The 25656-nt window shown below is 31.1% G+C and overlaps 1 protein-coding gene across 1 annotated transcript in view; it reads left to right on the plus strand.

Moving 5' to 3' along the window:
• Positions 1-25656, plus strand: part of DOK6 (docking protein 6) — a 725210-nt gene that overhangs the window by 452609 nt on the left and 246945 nt on the right. Inside the window, exon 5 of the mRNA XM_051970535.1 lies at positions 20372-20561. Within this exon, the coding sequence (XP_051826495.1) occupies positions 20372-20561 (190 nt within the window). The remainder of the gene's footprint in view (positions 1-20371; positions 20562-25656) is intronic.

Genomic DNA, 25656 nt, shown 5'->3' on the forward strand with positions numbered 1-25656 from the left:
AAAAAAAAAAAAAAAACTAAAGCTCATAAAATAGATTTTAAGACCTTCTACATGCAAACTGAAAATTTGCTTGGAATAATTTTTCTTTTGAATTAGTTAATAAATTCACAACCAACTTCTTAAAAGGCATTTCCTTTTGAATTAGTTAATAAATTTACAACCAACTTCTTAAAAGGCATTTCATATTGTTGAATTACATGATTTATTCTGTCAAAAATATAATTCTCCAAAATTTATCATTCTTTTTTATTATACAATTTCCCTCTTTTGGCCTTTTAATTTCTCTTAGGAAAAATGTACATATATATGTTGCATTGGTTCAATAAATTGCATCATTGCAGCTTGTGGTCATGTTTATTAGGTACACAAAGAACATCCTTCACCCAAGAAAGAAGACTATTTCTGAATCTTGACCAGAGTATTCATCATGAGAGTCAATATAGTGGTTTATCCTTTGGTATTTTACTGTTTTGTCAGGCAAAAAACTCCTACAACTTTCTTTTACATACTGTGATATTAGTTAAGAATAAAAAAAATATGGAAATTGTTTTCAAAGGTGAAAGATAACAGCAGACTTCTGTTGAGATAGAGCTATTGACTTTATTCCTTTCTGTAATCATCTTTATCTAATGTTGTTAGTGACTTTCATGTTGATTTAGTAACCCACAAGGTTTAAAGAGAATGATAAGTAAACAGATACAAAAATAAATATGTGTATATACATATATTTTCTGGCTTTAGACTTTAGTCAGAAGTCATAAGTGCAATTATTTATTCAAAAATTACTTATAACTTAAAACTATTGATATTCTATGAGCTCAAAATAGTCCAAATGTCATTAATTTTTTTTTAAAAAATAAAATTTCATTGATATCTTTTTTATACACCTCCATTTTTAATACATTCCTCCCCTTCCCATTTCTAGAGAGCCCCTTTTAACCATGAAGAATTTTTTAAAGGGAAAAAAGTTAAGCAATACAAATAAATATATGAAAAAATATGAAACATATATAATATTTCATGACCATAGTCCCCTCAATCATCTTACCACCTCCTATGAAGAAGGATTTTCTCATATCTTTCCCCCTAGGAAACATTTTAAATTTAAACCATTCCAATGTGGATTCATTATCTTTCATTTCTCTTGTACTGTTTCTGTCAAAGGTATCACCTTGTTTCTAGTCTCCCAGGTTCATGATATAGATCTTATTCTAATTTGTCATTCTCCTTCACCCCACAGATCCAATCATCTGGCAGATCCTGCTGTCTCTATTTTCTCAACTTCTCTCATATCTCATGCCTTTTCTCCACTCACAAAGTTACCACTTTAGGTCTTTACCTCCCTCCTCAATTATTCCAACAGTTTAATAATTCTCTTACCTCAAAGATCTATGTATTCTAATCTAACATTCTGCTGTCAAAAACATTTTTCTTAAGTGCATAAACTGTAGTGGCTTCCTATTGCTTCTATGCTCTGAAGTTACTCTCTCAAATTCCATTCACACAAGCATACCAGGAACCCAGGATCAGTCTGGCTCTTCTATAGATTCTTAGGAAAATTTTAAGAGGCTAAGCATGTATGTGATGCTTACAATCCCCTACAGGTATTTTCCCACATAATTATTAGGTGATAGCAATTAATCAACAACATTTAATTAAATATCATTAAATTCTCAAGGTCCTTTAATCTAAAATATGGGTGGTTAATCTTTTCATGTTTGTCACTGTTGTGTAGTCTATCGAATTCTCAGAATAATATCTTTAATTCAAAAAATATATATATAGCATTACAAAAATATTATAAAAATATTGAGAAAAAAACCCTTTCAGGGAATCCTATATAAAAGACACTGGCTAAGATTTATTTCAACAAACAAAAAATACTTGTTAAATGTTTACCCCTAAGTTAGGCAGTATGAATAAAAAAGACCAAAAAATTAGTCATTATTTTTAGAAGTCTATGGTTTTCATGAAAAAATGGAAGATACACAATTCAAAAAAGTAATACAAAATATTTTCAAGAGAAATAGAGTGCTAAATACAAGAAAGGGGTGAGAATTAGGAAAAACATTTCATAAGAGCACCTAAACAATATCTTTAAGATTGTTTCTGAGAAGGATGTAAGGAGGGAATTCATTATAAATATGGTAAAGAGAGCTGAGATCTCTCCAGTCAAGTTTAAAAAATGGTTATTGGAATGTTAGGCCAGTTTGGCTATTCCAGATAAAGAATATTAAGATAAAATAATCCTGGAAAAATGGGAGTCAAATTATGGAGATCTTCAAATGTTAAATTAAAGAGTTTATATTTTATCTACAGGCAAAATAGGAGCCTGTTTGGGAAAATTCTTTAGATGTGGGTTTGAATAAATGAGTGACACTAATTATGTAGAAATTATATTTGAGAGGAGAGAGGTTGGAAGCAAGGAGACTAATTTGGAAACTACTGGAATAATCCAAATGATAGCTATAAAATAGTGCAGTAACAGGTGTAAGTATGGCAAAAATGAGGGCACAGAAGAGAGAGGTGAAGGATGTGAGATTTAAAGAGGTAGAATTAGCAAAGCATGGCAACTTATTCATTATGGAAGATAAAGGACAGAGGAAAGTAAAAAATGAACAAGCCTGTGAACCTGGATGATTAAAAGAATGTAGTGTTCCTGGTGATGAGAAGATAATAAGGCAGCTTTTTATTGAACTGATAACAATGATTGAAAGGCTTATTGATTTCCTGGGAAGTCTATTTGAAATATAACAGAGAAGCCCCTAAGAAATTGTCACAATGGATGACTACAACATACTTCTGGTGATTCATGTGGATACAAATAATATTGGCAGGATGAACCTCAAAAGCATTTCTAATAATTACTATGTCTAGGTTCAGGAACTGAAGATATCAGTATCCTAATTATTGCTTTCATCACAGTTGCTCACTGAAAGCAAAAGCTGCAGAAGAGAAAATCTAAATCAGAAAGTGCAGAAGATAATGTTTGAAAAAGTATTTGAATTTCTGGACAGCTTAAAATTAAGCCATTATTAAGAATGACAAATAAGCTTTTGGTCAGGGATTGAATGTTTACAAATCTAATCAAAAGTCTCTTAAACTGGGGAAAAAAAAAAAAACAATGCAATGATAGAAGGGAGAAAGTTATTCATGTGTATCATTATCTTTCTCCTTATCTCTGTTGATTTCAAATTTAGCCTGTCTGTATAGCTTGTATGTAGACAGTTGTTTGAATGAGGCCTCCCCCAATTCTACTATGCTTCTTGAATATAAGAATTATCCATTACTGTTCTTTGTATCCCCAGCACTTAACCTAGGACTTGGCACATAGTAGAAATTTGATAAAGGTTTGTACCAACAGGAACCTTGTTTATTGATTGCTTGGATATATACGCACAGATATGCTCATAGTATTTTCATATATATATATATATATATATATATATATATATATATGTATATATATATATATATATACATATATATACACGCATACATATACTTTTGCATGTAATATATATATGCATACAGATGCATATGCATAAATACATATAGGTATAGTATTATTATTACTTGAATACATATATTTATACACTTATTTAGTGTGTGATCATTTGTGCATATGAGCATATATTTTACATCATGGTTATATATACACATTGAATAAATATGTGCATAAAGGAAAGAAATATAAAGATATATACACAAAGATAATAAGAATAGCTTTAATATAGGGAGAATAGCATGTAAAACTATCAATTATACACCAGAGCCGAATTCCAAGAAAGGATATAGCAATAAAACCAATAGTCTCCAATAACTACACACAGATGCCCCAAATTGAGGCAATAGGTAAAACAAACCAGAAGGACTCAAACAATGAGACTAATTTGATTTCTTTTTTTTATATCTTTTTATTTAGAAGATATATGCATGGGTAATTTTTCAGCATTGACAATTGCAAAACCTTTTGTTCCAATTTTTTCCTCTCCTTCCCTGCACCCCTTCCCCCAGATGGCAGGTTGACCAATACAAGTAAAATATATTAGAGTATAAGCTAAATACAATATATGTATACATGTCCATACAGTTATTTTGCTGCATGAAAAGAATCAGACTTTGAAATAGTGTACAATTAGTCTGTGGAGGAAATCAAAAATGAAGACAGACAAAAATAGAGGAATTGGGAATTCTACGTAGTGGTTCATAGTCATCTCCCAGAGTTTTTTTTGTTTTTTTTTTTTTGTTTTGTTTTGTTTTGTTTTGTTTTTGTTTTTTTTGTTTTGTTTTGTTTTGTTTTGTTTTTTTTTTGCTGGGTATAGCTGGTTCAATTCATTACTGCTTTATTAGAACTGATTTGGTTCATCTCATTTTTGAAGAGGGCCAAGTCCATCAGAATTGATCATCATATAATATTGTTGTTGACGTATATAATGATCTGCTGGTCCTGCTCATTTCACTCAGCATCAGTTCATGTAAGTCTCTCCAGACCTTTCTGAAATCATCCTATTGGTCATTTGTTACAGAATAATAATATTCCATAATATTCATACATCACAATTTATTCACCCATTCTCCAGTTGATGGGCATCTACTCAGTTTCTAGTTTCTAGCCACAACAAAGAGGGCTGCCACAAACATTCTTGCACATAAAGGTTCCTTTCCCTTCTTTAAGATCTCTTTGGAATATAAGATCTCCCACTATTATAGTTTTGCTGTCTATTTCTTCTTCCAACTCTATTAACTTCTCCTTTAGGAAGTTAGATGCTATACCACTTGATGCATATATGTTTAGTATTGATATTGCTTCATTGTCTATGCTACCCTTTAGCAAGATATAGTTTCCTTTATTATTTCTTTTAATTAGATCAATTTTTGCTTTTGCTTGATCTGAGATAAGGATGGCTACCCCTGCTTTTTTTACTTCACCTGAAGCATAATAGACTCTGCTCCAGCCTTTTACCTTTACTCCGTATGTATCTCCCTGCTTTAAATGTGTTTCCTGTAAATGACATGTTGTAGGGTTCTGACTTTTGATCCAGTCTGCTATTCAGCTCTGCTTTATGGGAGAGTTCATCTCATTCACATTTATGGTTAAAATTACTAATTCTGTATTTCTTGTCATCTTATTATCCCTGGATTATGCTTTTCTTTTTCTTGCCCCTCCTTACCCCCTTTCCCTGCAATAAACTTATGGGCACCACTTGCATCATGCAGCTGTCCCTCTTTAGGAGCCCTACTTCCCCTCTTTGAATCTGTTCCACTTTCTTGTACCCTTCCCTTATTATGCTTTTGTTTTTCCCTTTTCCTCTTCCACTTTTTAATGGAGTGAGAGAAGTTCCTCTGTAAAACAAATATGCCTATTATTTTCTCTTTGAGCCAACTGTGATGAGAGTAAGATTCACACAATGTTCCTCCCCCTCTCTAACTTCCCTCAGAAATGATAGGTTTCCTTTGCCTCTTTGTGGGATGTAGTTACCCTCTTTTTATCTCCCCTTTTCCCTTTTTTCTAACAATATCCCCTTTCCATTTCTACGTCTCTTTTTTTAATGTTGTATCAGTAAAATCAAATTATACATGTACTTTTTATGTATATCCACAACAGAAATACAGTTCTCAAGAGTTCTTTTCATCTTTTTCTGCTTCTCTTGAGTCCTATGACTGGAGATCATTTTTTTGTTGTTGTTGTTTAAATCTGGTTTTTTCCTTAGAAACAAATGGAATTCATCTGTTTTATTAAATGCCCATCTTCTTCCATGGAAGAAAAGGCTAAGCTTAGCTGGGTAGTTTGTTCTTGGCTGCATTTCCAAGTTCTTTTGCCTTTTGGAATATCAAATTCCAGGCCCTTTGATCCTTTAATGTAGAAGCAGCCAGATCTTGAGTGATCCTTATTGTGGCACCTTGGTATTTAAATTATTTTTTTTCCTAGCTGCTTGTAATTTTTTTTTCCTTAGTTTGATAGTTCTGAAATTTTGTCACAATATTCCTTGGAGTTTTGATTTTAGGGTCTTTTTTCAGAAAGATGTTTGATGAATTCTTTCAATGCCTATTTTACCTTCTGATTCTATTCCATCTGGGCAGTTCTCCTTGATGATTTCCTGTAAAATAGTATCTATATTCTCTTTTTTCATCATAATTTTCAGGAAGTCTAATGATCCTCAGATTATCTCTCCTAGATCTATTTTCCAAGTAGGTTGTTTTTCCAAGGAGATATTTAACATTTTTTTCTAGTTTTTCATTTTTTTTTTTTTGGTTGTTTTTGCTTGAATGATTCTTGATGTCTCAATGAATCATTCATTTCTATTTGTTCAGTTCTGATTTTTACTGAGTTATTTCTTTTTCCAATTCACAAACCCTACTTTCTTGGAAGTTCTTTATCTTTTCCAATTCACAAATCCTACTTTCTTAGGAGTTCTTTATCTTTTCCAATTCACAAATCCTGCTTTCTTGGGAGTTCTTTACCTTTTCCAATTCACAAATTCTGTTTCTCTGTACTTCCTGGGAGTTCTTTACCTTTTCTAATTCACATTTCAGGAAGTTATTGCTTTCTTGCATAGCTTCTCTTTCCTTTCCCCATTTTTCTTCTAGTTCCCTTTTAAGATTTTTTTTAGAGTTTCTTCTAGGAGAGCCTTTTGTATTGGGGAGCAGGTTACATCCCCCTTTGGGGTATTGTCTGGAGACTGTTTGCTATTAGTCTCCTCAGGGTTGAAAACAACTAATTTGATTTCAAAGATAATAGGTATACTTGATAGAATAAAACTTGTAATATAATGGAAGGAAGGAAGGAAGGAAAGAATGAAGCAAGGAAGGAAAGAAGGAAAGAAGGAACAAAGGAAGGAAGGAAGAAAAGAAGGAAGGAAAGAAGGAAGGAAGAAAGGGAAGGAGGGAAGGAACAGAGAGGAAAACAAGAAAATAGATGAGTATTTATTAAATGTGTAGTTTGTTATATTCATTGTACTAAGAACTTTGCAAATGTTTCTTATTTGTATTCTTACAATAATCCCAGGAGATAGATGCTATTATTATCCCCATTTTATACTTGAGAAAACTGAAGCAGTCAGAAGTGAAGTAACTTGCCCAGGATCATACTACTAGAAAGTATCTGAGGCCACATTTGAATTTAATATTTCTTGATTTTAGGCCTAGGGATCCAATCTCTCCAAAACTAGCTTCCTCTAGCTATTTAGACTGACGTTTAGAAATATCAATACTGCCAAGAACAAGAAAATTGTTAAATAATTTTTTCTTTGTCATTGTTTGAGGAACACAAGAATATCATTCTCTTGTGCTTTTAATGGTTATTTTAAAATAGTCTTTTATCTTCCCAAATTTTCTTCTGACATAGTCTTTTCTTTCCTCATTTCTCTTCTTACTTCTCTTGAGATTTAGAATTTTACCACTTTATAGTTGTTCTTATCTAGATTGATTTCTATCATTAGCTTCTCAAATACTTTATGCATTCCTTATAAAATGATAATAAATATTAATCACAGGTCATTCCCCATGTACTGTCAGAATATTATCTAGATATTATCACATATTCAAATTCTTATATCATGATATTCTTGAGATAACAAGATGTAATTGAAAGAATTCTAAATTTGGAAGCAGTATATTCTGGACCCAATTTTTGCCTTAAGCAATTAATTACTAGCCCCATGACAATGGGCAAGTTTCTGAAACTCAATGAACCTCGGGTACTTCAGATAAGAATGGAGATAGTGATATGAGTAGCTCTGATAAATGAAATTATGCATAAAAATGAAATAATATGAGATATTACATGCTAGCTAAATATCAGCAATTACTATTCCAACTTTTCCAAAGTTCTGAGGTGACAAGTTTTTTAAAAGTGACTTTAATTTTTTTAAATTTTAGCCACAGGGTATTTTTACAACTAAAATCGATATCTTTTCATTATATTAATGTTCTTCCACTCAAGAAATTAGTTTTTAATGTGACTTCTATAATTTCAAGTCCAATGTCAGTGGAATCAGTTCCTTTTTAAACTTAAGCTTGATGTTTTCTGCTTATCTTTAATTTTCTAGGTCATGTAGGTAAAGAGCTCAGTTTCACTGTTTTGTTCTAAAACTAATTGTACTTTGATATTTCACTTTGTTCTCTCTCGTTATTTCATTTTACTAATTTTACTTTTTATTCATAGCTTATTATTTAACTGTCTTGCTTCTTGTGATTTTTAGAATCAAAAAGATTTAAATATGTACTTTAAATCTGAGCTTTAGATGTAGTTTTAGAAAGATAATTTTTAATTCCTATTTTATAAGGGCCAATAAAGTCATTAACCATAACACATTGATCTTTCTATGATTTTCCATGGTTGAGTTTTTGCTAAGATTTAACAACACATCATACCACACATGACAAGGTATTTAAAAATGACAAAAGTATAGAAAATGGCTAAATCTTCTTAGAATCCCACAGAGTCTAGTCAGCCTTTTGCTTTCATTTCCCTATGCTTAATTTCCTAGGATACATTAGTCCATTAGTCCATTTTATTAAATTAATCTAAAGTAATTTGCAATTAGCTATTGGAAAATGACAGATTTTTGAATGTTCTTTTTTTTTTTTTTGGTTGAGGCAGTTGGGGTTAAGTGACTTGTCCAGGGTCACACAGCTAAGACATGTTCAGTGTCTGCGGTCAAATTTAAACTCAAGTCCTTCTGATTTCAGAGCTGGTGATCTATATACTATGCCACCTAGCTGTCCCCAGATTTTTGAATATTAAAAAAAATTCATATGTAAATATTGTTCCCTCACTTGAAGCAAATGAGATTGAAAATATGAAAATGTACAATAATAAGAACTTGGCTATTCATAGGTCAACCTGAGGATGAATGAAACCTGGAGGAAATATCAAGGGAGAAGCTGAAATTTGTTTTACTTCACAATTTTGTTTAGGGTTTGCTTCAGGAAGTGATATCTGTTCCCTTTATATTTGTATCAAAATGTGGATCATTTTGACATGTATAGCCTAATTTGATATTTAGATCTGAATTTTGATTGTCTTCAAAAACACTCTTCCTCACCACTTCCCACCAAAAAAACCTCCAAAAAACTGTCACAATGTTTTGCCATGATAGGGTTTCTTTTTCTAGTTCCTTAAGTTAAATTTATTTAAATGAATATGCAAAATTTTTGGTAGCACATTGAAGCTCTGATTCCTTTGTTCCTTATTCCTTTGTTGATTTTATTGAAGTATGATAGAGTAATAGTGTATTGAATATGGGATTTTCACTTGGGAAGACAAATTCAAATTCTGCCTCAGATTCTTATCATCTACATGACCCTGGAACTCATGTAACCTCTTTGTCCCTCCTTATCTTCAGCTAAAAAAGGAGGAGTTTAGACATGTTTGTAAGTCCCCTTCTAGTTCTATATTGATATGCCTATGAATTTATCAGGATGAAATCACATATTCTGGTCTAGTCCATATAGGTATCTCAAAGCAATAGACCAAAGCTATCACTTGGACCTCTTCTATAACTAATTGAAATTTGCTCCCCTCCCCTTAAAAGAGGAGGTTTTCTTGCCTGGATTTCCTTCCTGGTTAATAACAATTTTTGAAATATAAATTACTCATTTCTTTTGTTTAAATTTATAATGCATTTTGATCTTTGTATCAGAAATAAAAGGACTATAGGCTAGCTAGACATACATAAATCTTTGCATTGAGATAAAGAGCCAAATTTCTCTTAAATATAAGGAATTTGCCTAAGTAGGAATTCAGAAATATTGTATGTTAATAATATTTCATCTGATATAAACCACAGAAAATAGAGAAAGGTACCATGTGGAACTGAGAGACATTATATATACCCTAGACTTAAAAAAAAAGCAAATTTAAGATGTGGCTGATTAAATCAAGTGAAATCTATTGCATTTAATTGTCCTGTCACTTAATCCCATATCCTTAGGACATTGTCCTGTTCTAGTTCATTGTCCTATCTGTATTTATTTTTCTACTTCTATTTATTATTTCTTTATTATTCATTATTTTATCTAATAATTGTCATATAATTTTAAGAATCAGCATTTTACACTAATATTGCATTTTCAAGGTTTATGAAAATCTTTCCTTTTCCTTGGTGCTTAGGAAGTAGGTTATATTCATACATTATCTTGATGTGAGAGAAAAGAAAGCTTAGGCTCAGAAAGTTTTAAGTAATTTATTAATAAGCCTATAGCTAGCAGATAGATATCAGAAGGAAGACTTGAATCAGGTTTTCTGACTCTAACTAAAGTAGATCTTATTCCAATATAATATTCTAGTTCTTTATTTGGAAAAAAAATAAGTAAATAACTGAAAGCAGCCTATTGCCATGATACCTGAATTTTGACTTGAAAGTCCTCTGTTTTTATCTTCATAAAACTATGTATACTATCAGTCAAATCCTCTGTAAACAAAGAGAATCCACTTGGGATTTTGGTCTTAAAATGTCACTCAAATGACAAGTTCTTATTAAAATATTAATAAGAAATAACACCAAGAGAAGAAAATGAGTGGCCATGAGATAAACTATGAAGGCATCAGTGGGAGAAAAAAAAATATGAAGTGAATCAAGGAAGACTTAAGATGATTATAAAATAGAAGAGGACGAAATGTTATTATAGTGTATATTTCCTTCCTTTTACATTTTGCTGTTTGTTGTGAAAATCCATTCAACTTAAAAAAAATCTCCTATACATTTGTCTCTTTTAAAGGCATTAAGTTTTTATAGTACTTTTTTTTCTGGCACAATCTCAGTTTTCATTGATTTGTAAAAAAACAAGTTTGGTGAATTTTCTTTAGGCATGTTGAAATATACTTTTCACTACATTGCTTATAGTAACTGTTTTCTTTTAATTTTGCATCCCATATGCATTCTACATGAAATGTTTTAAAATATATTTTGTTGAAGTTTTTCTTCTTTATAGTAAAGTAATTTCTGATAGTCCCTTCTCAACTGAACTCTCCCTAGTAACAAAGAAATGTTGTAAAGAGTTTCAAATTGATGAGCTCTTAAATCTTCTCTAGACCTAAAGAGATTATCTCATTCTAAGTAATCTAACTCTAGTGAATCAAACAAATACATTCAATATTGTAGTTACATCTGATGATATAAAAAAATCACTTCTTTCATGGGAGAAATGTCTTAACTATCGATGAAAAGCAGATTAATTTTCCTTAAAAAGTTATTGAAATTGGGGCAGCTAGGTGGCGTAGTGGATAGATAGCCCTGAAGTCAGGAGGACCTGAGTTCAAATTTGATCTCAGACACTTAACACTTCCTAGCTATGTGTCCCTGAGCAAGTCACTTAACCCCAATTGCCTCAGCAAAAAAAAAAAAAAAAAAAAAAATTATTGAAATCATCCTTGAAATTTGATCAATTCTGAGAACTAGAGGCTATTGACATGCGGGTCATGGAAATACAAAATAACCACAAGGAGCTCTCTAATAGGTGAATGGCAAACCACAAGAGGCAACTCAGATAGGGCAGCTTCACTAATCTGAATCTACTTGGGGTATCCTCTATGCCTATGCTTGTTGAGAACCCTTCTCCCACTGTGGATAAGTAATTTTAATTTCATAAAATGTTAAATGATTTACTATTTTCTCATTTATTCAAATATCAAATATAATCTCTAAGGGAACTAAAATGAAATAAGGCCTATTCTAGAACACTTTCTTTGTAGAGGAGCAAAGTTTATTTAATATTTTGTTCTCCAGGATGTTCATTGTTTTACAGTTTACCTAATATCTTTAATTATATTTTTCATATCACTTCACACATACATTGTACAACCAATAATTTTAATATACATATATATTCACTTTCTTACTGAATCTCATGAAATCAGAGTAATTTATTATCAAAGCAGACTTTTTTTCTGCCAGAGAAATAATGCTTAGCCTATATAATTTGTATATATAACCTAAGAACATATTTGAGTCTTGGAAATATAAAATAGAACCAGAAATAACTATTAGAAACTTTAAAAATGTTTAATCTGGGGAAATTTTACTATAAAAGTTGAAACTTGGGGTAGAATAAAAAGCACTAGATCTGGGTTCAAGTCTAGATTTTCTCTTTCTACATAACATAGACCTTAAACAAGGATTTTAATTTCTCTAGATCAGAGTAGTTTATCATTAAAGATACCTCCTAGCTTTAAAGTTTTATGACTCAATTTTTATGCTGCACTGTATTCTCTTAAAAAGAAAATGAACTCTTCCTTTAGCTTTCAAATTATAGAATTACTTTCTTAAGTTTATGTAGATTATTTCATAGCCAAACCATTTCAAATGTGCCTCCTTTTATGAGACTGATGTTTTCTGTTGTAATTTTTCTTGTTTTAATACCTTTATTAAATTTTATTCATTTAAAACTTCTTTTATTATATTACTTGTTTTTATATCACCTTCATCTTTCAATATATTCCATTTTATAAAAACAACATGATTAGGATTGATATTAAACATGATAAGGATTGATATAGCCTTAAAAGCTTCAAAATAATTGTTGCCTAGAAGTCAAGACAAATAGGCAGAGTAAAAGCAAGGACTCACCTGAACTGACTCCCAAGCCCCTCCAAATACATGTAAATAATTACTCTAGGCAAAAAATAGAGTGGCAGAACCCACAAAAATTTTTTTTTTCCAGCCCAAGACAACTTAGAATTAGGCAGGAAAGGTATGTTGCACCAGAGTGATAATAGAGTGCAGGCCATTGCAAGAAGTATCACATTTGACCAGACCCCAACAAACCAGAAACAGGCCTTGGGAGCCACTACTTCCAAGTGACAATACCTTCTTTTATAGCTCTTAGCCCAGAGGCAAGAAGGAGAGCAAACAATTACTCAAAAGGAAATGATGGGGACTCTTTGCTAGCACCAAGACAGAATTCTGTTGCTTTGCCCATACTCAGATCTCAGTCATAGCCTTTGATGGCAGTCTCATGGTAAGGATTAGCACATCAGAGCTTGCAGCCACAGTGGAGTAGGAACTCTCCTCACCGTTTCTAGAAAGAAAATAGTGTTTTAGTCACTCACAAATCAGAGAATAGGTTAGGAGAGTACTGAATGCACTTCTCTTTAAATCATACATCATCAGAAAAAAAATTGAAATCCTACAGTTCCCTGGAAGTACCTCTGAAACCATGTGCACAAAACTAGGGACTATGCATCTTCCACCCCAGAAACAGAGTCCTATATTAACAAAGAGTTAAAAGTCAAGTGATAGCCTGGGAAAATTAGCAGACAACAGAAAAAAAATTCTAACCATAGAAAGTGACTATGGTGACAAAGATCAAAACATACACTTAGAAAAAGATAACAAAGTCAAAGATCCTATATCCAAAGCCTCCAAGAAAAATAAGAATTGATCTCAGACCATGGAAGGATTTAAAAGAAATTTTGAAAACCAAGCAAAAGAGATAAATGAAAATTTGAGAAGAGAATAAAGAGGTGCAAAAAGAAATACCAAAAAGCTAATGAAGAGGAAAATGCCTGAAAACTATGATACCAAACAAAAGGCGTTAACATTTGCTTTGCTGCTGCACTGTAAGAGTCATGGAACTTAACCATCTGACTTGCAATTGAATACATATTCTCTTCCCCATTGTGAACTGCTTGAGAGTAAGAACTCTTACTTTTTTATTTGTATCCTCAATATTTTGTATATAGGAAACACTTATTAAATGCTTTCTTTTTTCATTCATCCATTAATCCACTTTAAAAAGTGCAATGATTCTGGATAAGAGATCTACTCCAATTGACTAGGAGAATGAATTACATGTAACAAAGTTAGTTTAAGAAGGCTATCCCACAAATTGAGGTAAATATAAATACCTGCTGAAACATATGAGAATATATTTCTGGTCCACAGTTTAAAAGATAGATCTGGCAAAGACCCTGAGAAGGATGGAACTGATTTTGAGTTGTATTTTAAAAAGAGTTGTACTTATCCATGATTTAATCAAAACATTCTAAACCTGAAAAGGAAGATATGTGGAGAAAATTGTCTGAGTAAATTCATCAAAGTGAGTAATGTAAAGGATATCTATAATTTTAAAAAAGTAGCAAAAGCAACCAAAAATTCAGATGAGAGATAAGCAAGGAAGTACCCAACAATAAAACCCATGTTGCCAGATGACCTTATGCAAAGGTACAAAATAATTGTAATTAATAAGACATACTTGAGATCCTGACCAAAAGATAAATTTAATCAGTTACCCCATAAATAGTTTATTAAATGCCTAACATATGCTGGACACCATGCTAAGGAGAATACAAAGAAAAAAATATGGTCCTGACCTTGAGAAGTCCACTATTTAAAGCTACAGATGACAAGCAAACATCTATATTCAAGACAGTTATATACAGGATAAATAGTAAATAATCAGCAAAAAGAAGGAACTAGGATTAAGAGATATTGGGAAAGGCTGTAAAATGTGGCATGGAGGACAACCAGGAAAAAATGTCTGAAGTCTCAGAAAATCTTGTGCAAGGTGTTACTAGATCAGCATCTACATGGGAGAAGTTTAAATATATGGAACAACTAGGTGGTAAAATTATTTGAAAGCTAAACAAAAAGATTATTTTTTATAATTTAATAGCATAAATGAAAAAAAAAAACTACTACAGTTTATTGAGTGGGTTTGAAAGGAGTGGGAAGGAAGGGGAATGATATAACCAGATCTGGGCTTTAGAAAATTTGCTTTGGCAACTGAGTTGACAAGAGGAAAAAAAGTCATGTGGAAGATAGACCAGATAGCAAGTCACGGTAATAATCCAGATATGAAGAGACAAGGCTTTTACTAGGATAGTGGCCATATCAGAGTATCATTAGGACTTGGTACCAAAAATTACAATAGTCATAGTTGATTTTAGCTATCAGAATAGCTAATGGAATTTTCTCTTTAATCAAAGTAAAGTAGACATGCATACATGTATATTATTTGTGTGTAAAGATATGTGTATGTGTATGCATATATGTACATTTGTGCAATATAAATTCCTTGAATTACTGATAACATCTTTCAAAGGTAGAAACACCACGTAATGAGAATTCTGCTCCACATCTGATTATCATCAAGGAGTAACTGATTACTACAGTGGAAATTATGAATACCTGGCCAATGGGAGGAGGAAACTACTTCTCCATTTTTAGAATTTATAATAGAGGAGAAGAAAACTTGGTATTGGCATGAGTTCATGATTTTAAGAAGTAGATTTCAAAGAGTTCAGAGAAAGAATAGGTCTGAGGTAAAATTATATAGATAACATAGCTCCAAGGGGATGGTAAATTCACAAGAATTAAATTCTGAAAATAGAAGCAGCTCGGAGTAATAGGAAAAATATGTTTTGGCTGTAAAAAGTCCATCAGAATATATAGGGAACTCACTAACCAATTTAGATATTTTAAAGATATTTATAGGAGATAAAGGATAAATGAATGAAAAAGCATGTCATAGTTCTGCATAGACCTGCTAAGGATAAAAAAAAAAAAAGAGGTTTTTAAGATTTATTTGAGGAGGAGAGAAGGATCAGGAAAAGCTAGCATTTCTGTTGAGGGAGTGTAGGAGTATGACATAATGATAACAGAGGAAAAGAGGGAAGCTAGATATTCTCTTTGGGTTTTCACTGACAGGGGGAATGATCCGTGGCCTCAACAAAATTAAAATGGTTAATGGAAATTTGATATCTGTGACAAATATTTTTTTAAAATCCAGAAAGATGTTGAGTTAGAATATTGGGCAGAAACTTGTAAGATGAAATTTAATAAGAATGTGTGTCAATTTACAACTAGATTTAAAAAATTAATAATTTTCCAAGTGTAAAATAAAGGAGGCATTTATGATCAACTACATTCCCTTAAAAAACTTCTATATGTGAATCAAAAGTGTGATATGGCAACTTTAAAGATCAGTGTGACACAGTGCATTAGTAGCAGAATTATATTCAGATCGAGAGAGATGATAACCACATAATACTGATTAGACCATAGGTATAATATCATGTCCACTATTGTACCCCACATTTAAGGAAAAACATTTATAAGCTGGATAGTACTGCCAAAGTGCAAACAGGATAATGAAGGGCTTCCTTTTTATGTCATGTGAAGATCCGGTGAAGGAACTGGACATGTTTAGCATGGAGTTAAAAAAAAGAAAAGAAAAGAAATGTGAAAGGAAGCATAAGTTAGCTGAATTTAAACATCTGTGGAATTATCAAACCATTAGTGAATAATTTGTTCTATTTGGCCCTAGAGGCAAACTGAGAAGCAATGGGTAGAAGTTATTTTTTTAAAATAACTCTTTATTGATAGAATGCATGCCACGGTAATTTTTTACAACATTATCCCTTGCACTCACTTTTGTTCCGATTTTTCCCCTCTCTCCCTCCACCCCCTTCCCCAGATGGCAGGCAATCCTTTACCTGTTAAATAGGTTACAGTATATCCTAGATACAATATATGTGTGCAGAACCGAACAGTTCTCTTGTTGCACAGGGAGAATTGGATTCAGAAGGTATAAATAACCTGGGAAGAAAAACAAAAATGCAAGCAGTTTGTATTCATTTCCCAGTGTTCTTTCTTTGGGTGTAGCTGCTTCTGTCCATCATTTATCAATTGAAACTGAATTAGCTCTATTTATTGAAGAGATCCACTTCCATCAGAACACATCCTCATAAAAGTATTGTTGCTGAAGTGTATAATGATCTCCTGGTTCTGCTCATTTCACTTAGCATCAGTTCATGTAAGTCTCTCCAAGTCTCTCTGTATTCATCCTGCTGGTCATTTCTTACAGAACAATAGTATTCCATAACGTTCATATACCACAATTTACTCAACCATTCTCCAATTGATGGGCATATACATTCATTTTCCAGCTTCTAGTCACTACAAACAGGGCTGCCACAAACATTTTGACACATACAGGGCCCTTTCCCTTCTTTAGTATCTCTTTGGGGTATAAGCCCAGTAGAAACACTGCTGGATCAAAGGGTATGCACAGTTTGATAACTTTTTGAGCATAGTTCCAAATTGCTCTCCAGAATGGCTGGATGTGTTCACAATTCCACCAACAATGCATCAGTGTCCCTGTTTTCCCACATCCCCTCCAACATTCCGCATTATCTTTCCCTGTCACTCTAGCCAATCTGACAGGTGTGTAGTGGTATCTCAGAGTTGTCTTAATTTGCATTTCTCTGATTAATAATGATTTGGAGCAAATTTTCATATGTCTATAAATAGTTTTAATTTCTTCATCTGAGAATTGACTGTTCATATCCTTTGACCATTTATCAATTGGAGAATGGCTTGATTTCTTATAAATTAGAGTCAATTCTCTATATATTTTGGAAATGAAGCCTTTATCAGAACCTTTGACTGTAAAAATGTTTTCCCAGTTTATTGTTTCCCTTCTAATCTTGTCTGCATTAGTTTTGTTTGTGGGTGGAAGTTACAAGGAAAGAAATTATAGTTTTATGTCAGGGAAAGAACAATCATAACAAAATCTTCCTATTAGAACGATCCAAAAATTAGAAGGGCTAGTTCAGGAAGCACAGGTTGGTTTCTGGCAAAGGCTGGAAGACCACTTGTTAAATATGTTTTAGAGGGGATTTCTTATTCATGTATATATTGGAATAGATGTCCTCTAAGTTTGTTTTAACTTAAGAAATTTTATAATTCAGTGAAGTACTAAGGCTTTTTTGTTCTTTAGCACAGATTCTCTAATGAAAATATTTAGATTTTGAAATTGATAAAGTGTATTTGGAACTTTTGGTTGCTTGTTTTTCACTGATATCACTGATATTACTGTCATACTGTTTACAATTGGGGATCCAAAGTATTTAAAGTTATTAGCATCTCTGGATATTAATAAAGCAATACTATTGCTATATTGTATATAGTTCATAGTATATTGCTATATAGTATGTGGTATACTAAAATAATACTATTACACTATAAAAGTAATATTGCTATATCATAACAATAATAGAGATATTATTATCTCTAGATATTTTTGAATCATCTGTTATAAGTAGTATGATTAATAGTTAAAAACCTACAAATCCTCAAATGGAAGTTGAGGAAAAGAAGAAAATTTGTGTTTCATATTTTACATATTTTCTTGACTCAGTTTTTTGGAGTCCCAGTATCTATGATATGAAGCTAATTCTTTTGACTTTGTCTCTGATTTCATTGGTTTTTAGATGCTGAGATAGGCAAGGAACATTTCATATTGAATGTCTTTATTACTTCTTTCTGAAATCTGCTAGATAGAGAATATGAATTTTTTTTTAGGATTTTTTGAAATGGATCATTCAATCAGCCTCTTTTTTATTTCATGTTTTAGAAGAAATTGATCTAAATGTGAAATGCCATTTTACAATCAATGGATTCTATATATGTATTATGAAACAAAATGTTTAATAAAATCCAGTTTGTTTGATTTTCATTTGTTAAAAAAAATACAAGATTAAGACATAAAAATATAGCTTTACAATTTCTGGACTGTGTGCACATCCATATATTAAATTTGATATTTCAATATTATTTGTCATTTGTTAGTCTTTATTATTAAAAATCCTTATTTTTAAAAAATCTATATTATACCATTTGGTCAGAAATAATACTGGCAAACATTAATCCTTTTTGAAAAGAACACTAAAATCCTTATTAGCAATAATTGTAAGACATTATTCTAAGAGGCATACAGATATAGCTGGAAGAGAAATGATTTGTATAGGTATTATTCCTATACAAATCATTTCTCTTCCAGCTATATCTGTATGCCTCTTAGAATAATGTCTTACAATTCTGACCTTAAAACATTACTTGCAGTTAAAAATAGCCTCAAATAATGATATCTAGTGGTAATTCTAAGCCTTTTTTTTTAAGTTGTGATAGCTTATCATTTAATTTTGTAAATTCCATTGGTTCCCTTTGCCATATTTAAGAAAGTACTTTATGACCTATATTTCCTTCTTAAATGAAATTGAATTAAAATTCATTGAATTTTGTTAAGGTAATTTGTGCACATCTCTAGAGATATTCTAGAATATTACAAAACTGGTTGGCATTCACTTCTTTAAAATGAGTTCTCTCAGACTTCCATGCATGGAAAATCCTGGAAAGCAGCAATTTGTTTTTTTTTTTCCTTTCTGGTTACTTAATGAAAATTTTCCCTAGATGAAAAATACAGAAAACAGTAAGTGGATTCAAATGCTTCGAAATTGTGCATATAGAATAAAAGGTTTTCATATTTTTCCATGTGACTGTAAATCACTTCTGACATCTTGTGAAATATCTTGTAGTACAAAGGTACATTTCATCTTAAGTTTATAATATAGTCTGTTTAAAATTTTATTTGAATAATCATATAAATCATCTAAAATAAAAGAAATGTAGGGATATATATATATATATATATATATACATATATATTTTAGAACATGCTTAAGAAGAGGCATGGACATAGTCTATTAAGAACTGGGTTCAGATTCAGGTACACATTCTAGTTGTATGACTATGAACAGGTCACTCAGTAACCTAACAGTGTCCCCAGAAAACTATCTAAGACTAGATAAGGTAAGTGAGTTGCCAATCTGAATTGGACAAAAAGTTTTCATAGTGGGGATTTTCTACAAGAAATCATATGCATATAAACATTTATATATGTATACATACGAATATAGACATTTATTTAAATTTAACAAATGTTTAATTTTTTCAGTCAGTCCAACTCCTCATGACCCTCTTTGAGGGTTTTCTTGGCAAAGATAACACATAAAGTTTCATTGTTTTCCTTTTTCTTCTCCATTGCCTCACCTATAAAATAAGAAAAATGAGGGAAACTGGGCTGAGTGAATTGCCCAAGGTCACACAACTACTGAATGTCTAAAGCCAGAGTTGAACAGAAAGGTGAGATTTCATGACTTCAAGTGCAGCACTTTATCCACTGCACTATCTGGTGCCTTCATCAAACAAAGCATGTTTTTAAAAACTTTTACATAAAAGTCTCTATGCTAAACCTTGGAAAAACTAAACCATTAAAAGAGGAATCATTTGCTGAGCTCTTTAAGTTTATCATCTTACATAAGTTACAAGAGTAGAGTTATGAGGATGGTATGTTACCAAAAATTATCATCTAAAATAATACAAATTATAGATACCTATGAAAGATAGAAATACTTTTTTAAAAAGTACAATAATAAAAATCAATGTCATCAAAAGAGGTATATTAAGGGTAGATGTGAAATATTTATGAACATCATGATTTGTACAGGTGAAGCAATGAAATTTAAATTGTTAACTACTATTTTAATTTTACCTCCATTATCTTATTTTTCTCTTCCTTCCAGAACGATTCAATGTGTATCTTATGCCTACACCAAATCTAGACATTTATGGGGAATGCACAATGCAGATTACACATGAAAACATCTATCTCTGGGACATTCACAATGCCAAGGTCAAGCTGGTGATGTGGCCCCTTAGTTCACTGAGGAGATATGGTCGTGATTCAACTTGGTTCACATTTGAGTCAGGAAGGTAAGATCCAATTGTCAATATTAAATAAAAAGAAAAATGGATAGATGGACCCCTTAAGAAAAAGGTGATACTAATGGCCAGGATGAACAATATCATAGTTAAGACAAAAGAGAAATGAGGCTATGATATGCCCAGTAATTTTCTTTTGCTTTGTTTTGTTTGTCCTTTTGATGAAAAATGTAACGATCACAAATTTTTATTGGTTGTGTAGCAATGGCTAGGATATCCAGCAGAATAATTTTATCAATCATTCTGGTGTCTAACTTTGTCCATGATGATTTTAATATTTTTTCCAAACTAGAGGCTCCTAATAATGCAGCATTTCAGTTCCATTATACAATTCTGTTGCTGCATTGAAGATATGTCCTTGTGTTAATATGTGTTCTTCATGAAAAGGTAATTTTAGGAACAATTTTGCACAAAATAGCTTAGAGTATTGCTTTTTTAGACATTTGAGGTAATTTAATAGTGTTCATTTATCCAAATTACTTGGCTATTACACTTGCTGATATGTAAATACTTTTGAATGACAAGAGATGTTGGCAATGTACTTACCTCTAAAACAAGCAGTCCTAGTATTATTGATTACTGGGTCCATTGTCATCCATGTCAATGTGGCATCATGGCTCAATCATTTTCACAAATCTGTGCTTGCTTCATGAGTAATAAATATCCTTATATGTTATTTCATACATGAAGTATGCACATCTAATCTTAATTATATTTGAAATGTTATTGTAACCTATCAATTATAATAACCTTTTTACTTTTATCTATTGAGATATATATTGTGAAGCATTCTATAGCATAGAAGATATGATTTAACCTATATTTGAATCCATAATAAAATAAAGTGCTTCCAATGGGATTTTATTGTGTTTGACACAGATAATTAACATTCATAATTCATAGAATTCATACTTAGATGGAACATTATTAAGTATCTAATACAATTCTATCATTTTACATTTGAGGAAACTGAGACTGAAAAGTTAAAAGACTTATTCATAGTGACATAGTAAATATCAGAGGTAGGATTTGAAATGAGATCTTCCAGACTTCTAATTCAAAATTCTGTTGTCTGTAATAGAGCAATCTGTTGGCTACACATAGCCCACAACACTTTCTGGTATTGCCTAAACCAGATCAAAATGTAGTTCTGATCTGATTTTAATGTGTTGATGAATTAATAAAAAAAAAAGAAATGTTTTTCAAGTCAATTTGCAGGCCATGGGAATATTTATGATTATAGTAGCCTTTATTTCTATTAAAGTTCTATAACATTACTAATATTGTCATTGTTACCTCCTAATACAAGGGGAAAACCTCCTTATTGGAAGCTCCATTAGAAAGAAGTATATGTGTTTTTAAATCCTTATATTAAGTCAAAATTTATCTCTTTTCAATTTTCACCAAATGTTTCTTGTCCTATTTTTTATGTCACAGAAAATATATCTAATTCTTCTTCCATGTGGCAGCCATAAAACAAATAAAAATCTTGTCTATTCTGCCTTCTCTTTTTCTAGATTAAACATACCCTTCTCTCAATTAAATCACACATGGAATTTTAAGAGCCTTGTTCATCCTTATAATCTCACTTTAAACACTCTTATTTCTCAATGCCCTTTCAAAGTATATCAATCAGAAAAGAACATAACATTCCAGATGTGAAATGACTAGGGTAGAGGTCCTATCATGTGGCTCACACTATAGCAATTTACAGAGCTAAAAGTAAAGTCCCAATTTTCTGATTTTAACCCTAGTGTTTTTGCTATGGTGTTTTATTGATCTTGCACTGAGCACTGAAATTATAATCTAAAAGACTGGATTTAAACTCTGATATTTTATTCATTCACTTACGCATTCACTCACTAGTCATTTATTAAGCATTGTACATGCATAATCTATTTGATAGGTACAATGGAAAAAACAAAAATACTTATGATCACTGTATTCATTGAATTTATGTCCTAGGACAGTAACATGTTACAAAAGTGAATTTGTGTCTCAAATAGTATACAATTATTGTGAAATGAATTAGAATATGACAACAGCATTTCAAAGATAGAAATTGCTCTGTGCATTTTTTTAAAAAGAATAATTAGTTCAGATTAGAAGTATCTGAAAATATTGTAGAAAAAATAGTATCTTAGTGATATCAATAATTGTACGACCTTAGACCTCCTCTATTCTCCATCTATACCCTGTGGATAATAATGCTTGTGCTGCCTACTTTATTAGAGAATTTCTGAGGATAAGTTACACTTGAAATACTTATGAAATTTTTAAAGGGCTATAAAAATTATTTCATTTACCATATATTCTTCTCCACCAAACTGCTTTGCATTCATTCTCTGATTTTCTTATCATGTATGTTTGTGTTTTATGTATACATATATACATAATACATATATGTATATATACATGTATGTGTGCAAATATGTGTATAGGTATAGATTTATATTCCCAATTATTTGTGCATATAATGCTAATTATTATTCTAGTTTTGAAGGTAAGAAAACAGAAATATAGAATTTAGTTGCCTGCTAAGTCACACTGGCTAGATAGCTGAAAAAAAATTAGAAATTCAGTTCCTACTATTCAGAGAGTGACAAAATACACTGTGTGCCTTTTAAGTGTGTGGTGACTGACTGAAGGGATAAGTAATAGTAGTGACCTCAGAGAGTGAACAATCTGCTGCTTTATCATCTAGGAATAGTTGTCATAAATGAAAATTGATTGAAAATTGAATTGATTCTTTGAAAATATTTACTATTTAAAAATGTTTATAGCTATGAAAGAAAACTATTATGACATGGTAAGTAGAGGACAGATTCAGGGAGAACTGACCCTAGCTCTCACATTGATTATTCTTGAATCAGGGCAATGAGCCTTTCTATTTTATAAACAAGTCTTGAAGATTGTAATATATTAAGAGAAGTTGCTGAACTGCATCAGAAAGTTCTCATACTGGAAGTTCCTGTCCTGATGAAATCATAGGTGTGAATATCAAAATAATTATTAAAATTGGACATTAAATTGTAAATAAATTTATCCAAACTCAGTGATCTGAATCTTCCTTCAGTATTATTTTTATATGAATATATGCATAAATAAATGGGAAATTAAAGAATTATTTTCTTTATCCTTCACATACATCACAAAGGAAACTATATTTCTCAGAATGTAAAGAATTATAATAATTTCACTCAAAACTTTTTGAAAGACCTTTCAAAACAAGAGTTCTTAACCATGCTACCATTGGAATCTTTAGATTTTTTTTGAAATCCCCCTCACTTTTATTTCTATAATCAATAGTAATAAAAATCCTGCTGGCATTTGATTTTTGTATATTTTTAATGTTTGATTTAGGAAAAAAAAAAGACAGAGAGGAAAATAAATTATTTTCCAAATACATGACTATAACATTTTAAAATATGCAAATTCATACAAAAGAACAAAAGCAATAGAATTTAGGAGGAAAGTTGATACAATTATATCTATCTATTAATCAGTGTCTTCAAAACAGGTTAAATGAATGCCTATCAGATATAATATGGCAGAGATTTTTTAGGGGTATGGTTTAGACTAAATAGTTGCTGAGATCTCTTCTACTATGAAATTTTATTCAGAAACAATGTTTTTAAGATATAGGCAGTGATTTCTGACAAGCATTATCTTGCGCACTGAGTTTGAAAGGGAAAAACATATTACTAGAAAATGAGAAGAAAGTCATCTTTCTGCTACTTATTTAGAGACAGATTCTCATCAACAGAACTTTGGCTAGGTTGAAAATGCATTCAATCTTGGCAAAATAAATTTTCAATATTATTTTTAAATTATCCCTTTGTCAAGCAGAAAAAGAAATGAGAGTCTTCTTAGAAAGAAACAGTGTGGGATGGAAATCATGATTCATTGATATATTCATGCAGAATTTTGCTGTAGACACCCAACAGAAAAATACCAATGCTAATATTATTCTATATTGTAATTCAATATTTAAAAATAATAACAAAAAATCTAAAAGTTGGAATTCAAATTATTATTTTTCTTCAAATTTTTATTGTCGATTATTTTTATTAAATTTTAAATATTAATTCTTCTTCGTAAGCAGTGAATAAAAGATTTAAAGTATGGAGGCCTGGATTCAAATTCTTCTCAAATTGAAGAGGTTTGTAATTATAAATAAACCTGTCTAAATTTTAGCTTCATGATTTATAAAATCAGTATTTTAATAACGATTATATTTACCTGATATGGTTATGCTTAAGTGACTTACAAACTTTAAATTTCTATATGCATTTCATTTATTTTTAATAATATTAAGGTTTGAAATCTAAATGTGTAGAGATAAATTCCAAGAAATAGATGGCAAAGAATTTTGGAAAGCAAGCCCCTAATCCAGATGATATGTACTGTGTGGTTGTTTAGTTGCTTCTCAGTTGTGCCCTACTCTTCATGACCCCTTTTGAAGTTTTCTTGGGAAAGATACTAGAGTAGTTTGCTATTTTCTTCTCAAGGTAATTTTATAGATAAGGAAACTGAAGCAAATAGAGTTAAATGACTTGTACAATGTCACATAGTAAGAAAAATGCCATATTTAAACTCATAAAAACAAGCTTTCTGACTCCAGATCCTCAGCACTCTCTATTGCAACACTTAGCTACCCACATATTTTCATACAATTCTGATTTCTTCTGCTAGATAAACTTATTTTGAAATCTTTACCTTCCACATAGCTCAGACATTATAAATATAAATATTTCCTATGACATCTATTAAGAATATTTTTAAATGTCCAGTAATCGATATTATGGTTGAAGGGTTATGTGCAGGCATCTGTGATAATGCTAAATTTAGTTCTAGTACATGTTTTTAAATTATACAAAAAAGCTTCATATTTTCCTTTTCCTTATATAATTCAGTAATTCTATCCTGCTTCTTCTCTAACATTTTTTCACGAATGTAAGAAATAGCTGGGTAGTAATGAAATGCATTCTTTTGAAAATCATTATAATGTTTAGCCAATTATGTATTATAAAATATATATTCATCTCTATGAAGGTGATGAACAATTATATGCAATATCATCGTG

This window comes from Antechinus flavipes, chromosome 1, assembly GCF_016432865.1.
Source record: "Antechinus flavipes isolate AdamAnt ecotype Samford, QLD, Australia chromosome 1, AdamAnt_v2, whole genome shotgun sequence".
NCBI lineage: Eukaryota > Metazoa > Chordata > Mammalia > Dasyuromorphia > Dasyuridae > Antechinus > Antechinus flavipes.